Raw genomic sequence first — 2288 nt, 5'->3', positions numbered from 1 at the left:
TACGTCATCCCACAATGCACCGCTCTCCTCTCCTCACAGCATTACCTCATCCCATAATCCACCGCGAGAGTAAGAATCTTCTGGGTGGTCGTCTAGGCAACGCGCCTTATCTGAAGATTAGGGTACGCCCCGCGGAACGCCTCCAGCCAATGGGAGAGCCCAGGCATGACATCATGGCTATTTTTAGAGAGGCAGCGGCAGCAGATAAGGTTTGCCTCCACGCTGTACAGCCCAGAGTATACACATCCAAGCAGAGCAAGCACCGCGGACACCGTGGTGCCTGACGAGAAAGTTTTCAGTCACTGACTTAGCAGAAGTGTGGATACAACGAGAGAAGCCTTCTGAGCAGATTCACTCATTATCCTTCCGCTTCTTCAGTAGAAAGTAAATAGTTCCCTGGGTCGAGACTGTGCGCGCTCAGTTCAAGTTCGGAACTTTTTTCTCTGTACGCACAGATTTTTTGGGACGTTTTTGGGAACCAGACGCCTTTTTCTTTCTCAGCTGACAAACCAGGAAGAAAGAAGAACAGAGAGTTGTTTTGTAAGAGACTTTTCTTAATTGTTTTTGGTTTCTCTTCTATGTCTACCAAGATGGAAACTACTTTTTATGACGACTCACTCAACGCTTTCTCCCAGCATGACAACACGGGCTACGGATACAAAGCACTGAAACACAACATGACACTGAACCTCGGCGACCCGACCGGGACCCTCAAGCCTCATCTCCGGGGGAAAGCCGGCGACATCCTGACCTCTCCGGACGTGGGGCTGCTGAAGCTGGCATCTCCGGAGCTGGAGAGGCTCATCATCCAGTCCAGCAACGGCCTCATCACCACCACCCCGACCCCGACCCAGTTCCTCTGCCCGAAGAATGTCACCGACGAGCAGGAGGGCTTCGCGGAGGGTTTCGTGCGCGCTTTGGCGGAGCTCCATCACCAGCACATGCCCGCCACCACCAATGTGAGTGTAACCTCAGCCCCCCAGACCAGTGTCAACACCGCCCTGCCACCTGTTTCATCCGTCGCCGGTGCCACGGGTTACAACAACAGCGCGGCCACCATGCGCTCTGATTCACCGGTGTACGAGGACTTGAACACTTTCAACCCGGCCATCAGCACCGTCTCGGCGCCCAATTACACGACCTCAGCCCCCACCATGTCCTTCTCCACTGCCCCGCCACAGCTCCCCATCTACGGGCAGCCCTCCGGCCCCCTCTCGCGCATCTCGGCGCTCAAAGAGGAGCCGCAGACCGTCCCGGAGATGCCGGGGGAGACGCCTCCTCTGTCCCCGATCGACATGGAGAGCCAGGAGCGCATCAAGGCCGAGAGGAAGCGGATGAGAAACCGCATCGCCGCTTCCAAATGCCGGAAGAGGAAACTGGAGCGGATCTCGAGGCTGGAGGAGAAAGTGAAGACCCTCAAGTCCCAGAACTCAGAGCTCGCATCCACCGCCAACATGCTGCGCGAGCAGGTGGCCCAGCTGAAGCAGAAGGTGATGAACCACGTCAACAGCGGGTGCCAGCTTATGCTAACGCAGCAGCTCCAGACCTTCTGAGGGGGGTAGACTGTGCCGGAGAGGAAGAGACTGTGGTTGAACGAGACGGACACTTCTTATGATAGTGAGTGGCTGTGTCTCCCGAAATCGTGACAGGATTTGGGATGATGTGGCGCGAGACTGGCAGGACCGGGGACCGGCACTTTTCCTGTAGTGCCATGCGCTCCCCGGTGGCGCGTCCCAGAGAGGGGCTCTGGACAGGGACACAACTCACGACCCAGAGGGGAGACGGCAACAAGCAGGATAACTTTCTGTTTTGTTTAAATGCTGTTTTTTTTTTATACAGATCAGGACAGGGCTAAACTTTTGTTGCTTTCCACCCATCTCTGCATGGACCTGATCACGACCATCACAGAAGAAATTCAGTATTAGAGGATTTAAGAACCTGCAATAGAGACTCTCTTTGCTGTAGCCATATGGCGTCAAACTTTGGCGTGCTGGCCAACTCTAAAAAGCTGAAAAAGTTGTAACAAAAGCTGCCTGACTTCTGAGTTATAGTACAACGTACTTTTTCTTAATTGTAAGAAATTGTTAAGTTAGAAAAGCTTCAAGATTTACTTGTTTCTTTCTAAAGTTGTTTAATGGGGTTTCACTCATTGTTATATGTATATAAGATCAACTTGGAGTACTTATGTTTACCATTTGTAATAAGAATACTGTATAATTTTTTATGTTTGTTTTCTGAGCACTTCAGAAACTAATCAATATTTAAGAAAATAAACTAAATAAAATGAA

General features: G+C 51.6%; 1 protein-coding gene across 1 annotated transcript; it reads left to right on the top strand.

Annotated features, from left to right (window-relative positions):
* Positions 1–238: 238 nt before the first annotated feature.
* jun (Jun proto-oncogene, AP-1 transcription factor subunit) lies at positions 239–2288 on the top strand. The gene has a single exon (XM_030050277.1). The coding sequence runs from the start codon at positions 579–581 to the stop codon at positions 1551–1553; it is 975 nt and encodes a 324-aa protein (XP_029906137.1). The 5' UTR covers positions 239–578; the 3' UTR covers positions 1554–2288.

The sequence above is a fragment of the Myripristis murdjan genome, chromosome 4 (assembly GCF_902150065.1).
Source record: "Myripristis murdjan chromosome 4, fMyrMur1.1, whole genome shotgun sequence".
NCBI classification, from domain to species: domain Eukaryota; kingdom Metazoa; phylum Chordata; class Actinopteri; order Holocentriformes; family Holocentridae; genus Myripristis; species Myripristis murdjan.
Note: the sequence above shows the minus strand (reverse complement) of the source record. Positions and strands in the feature narration are given on the sequence as shown.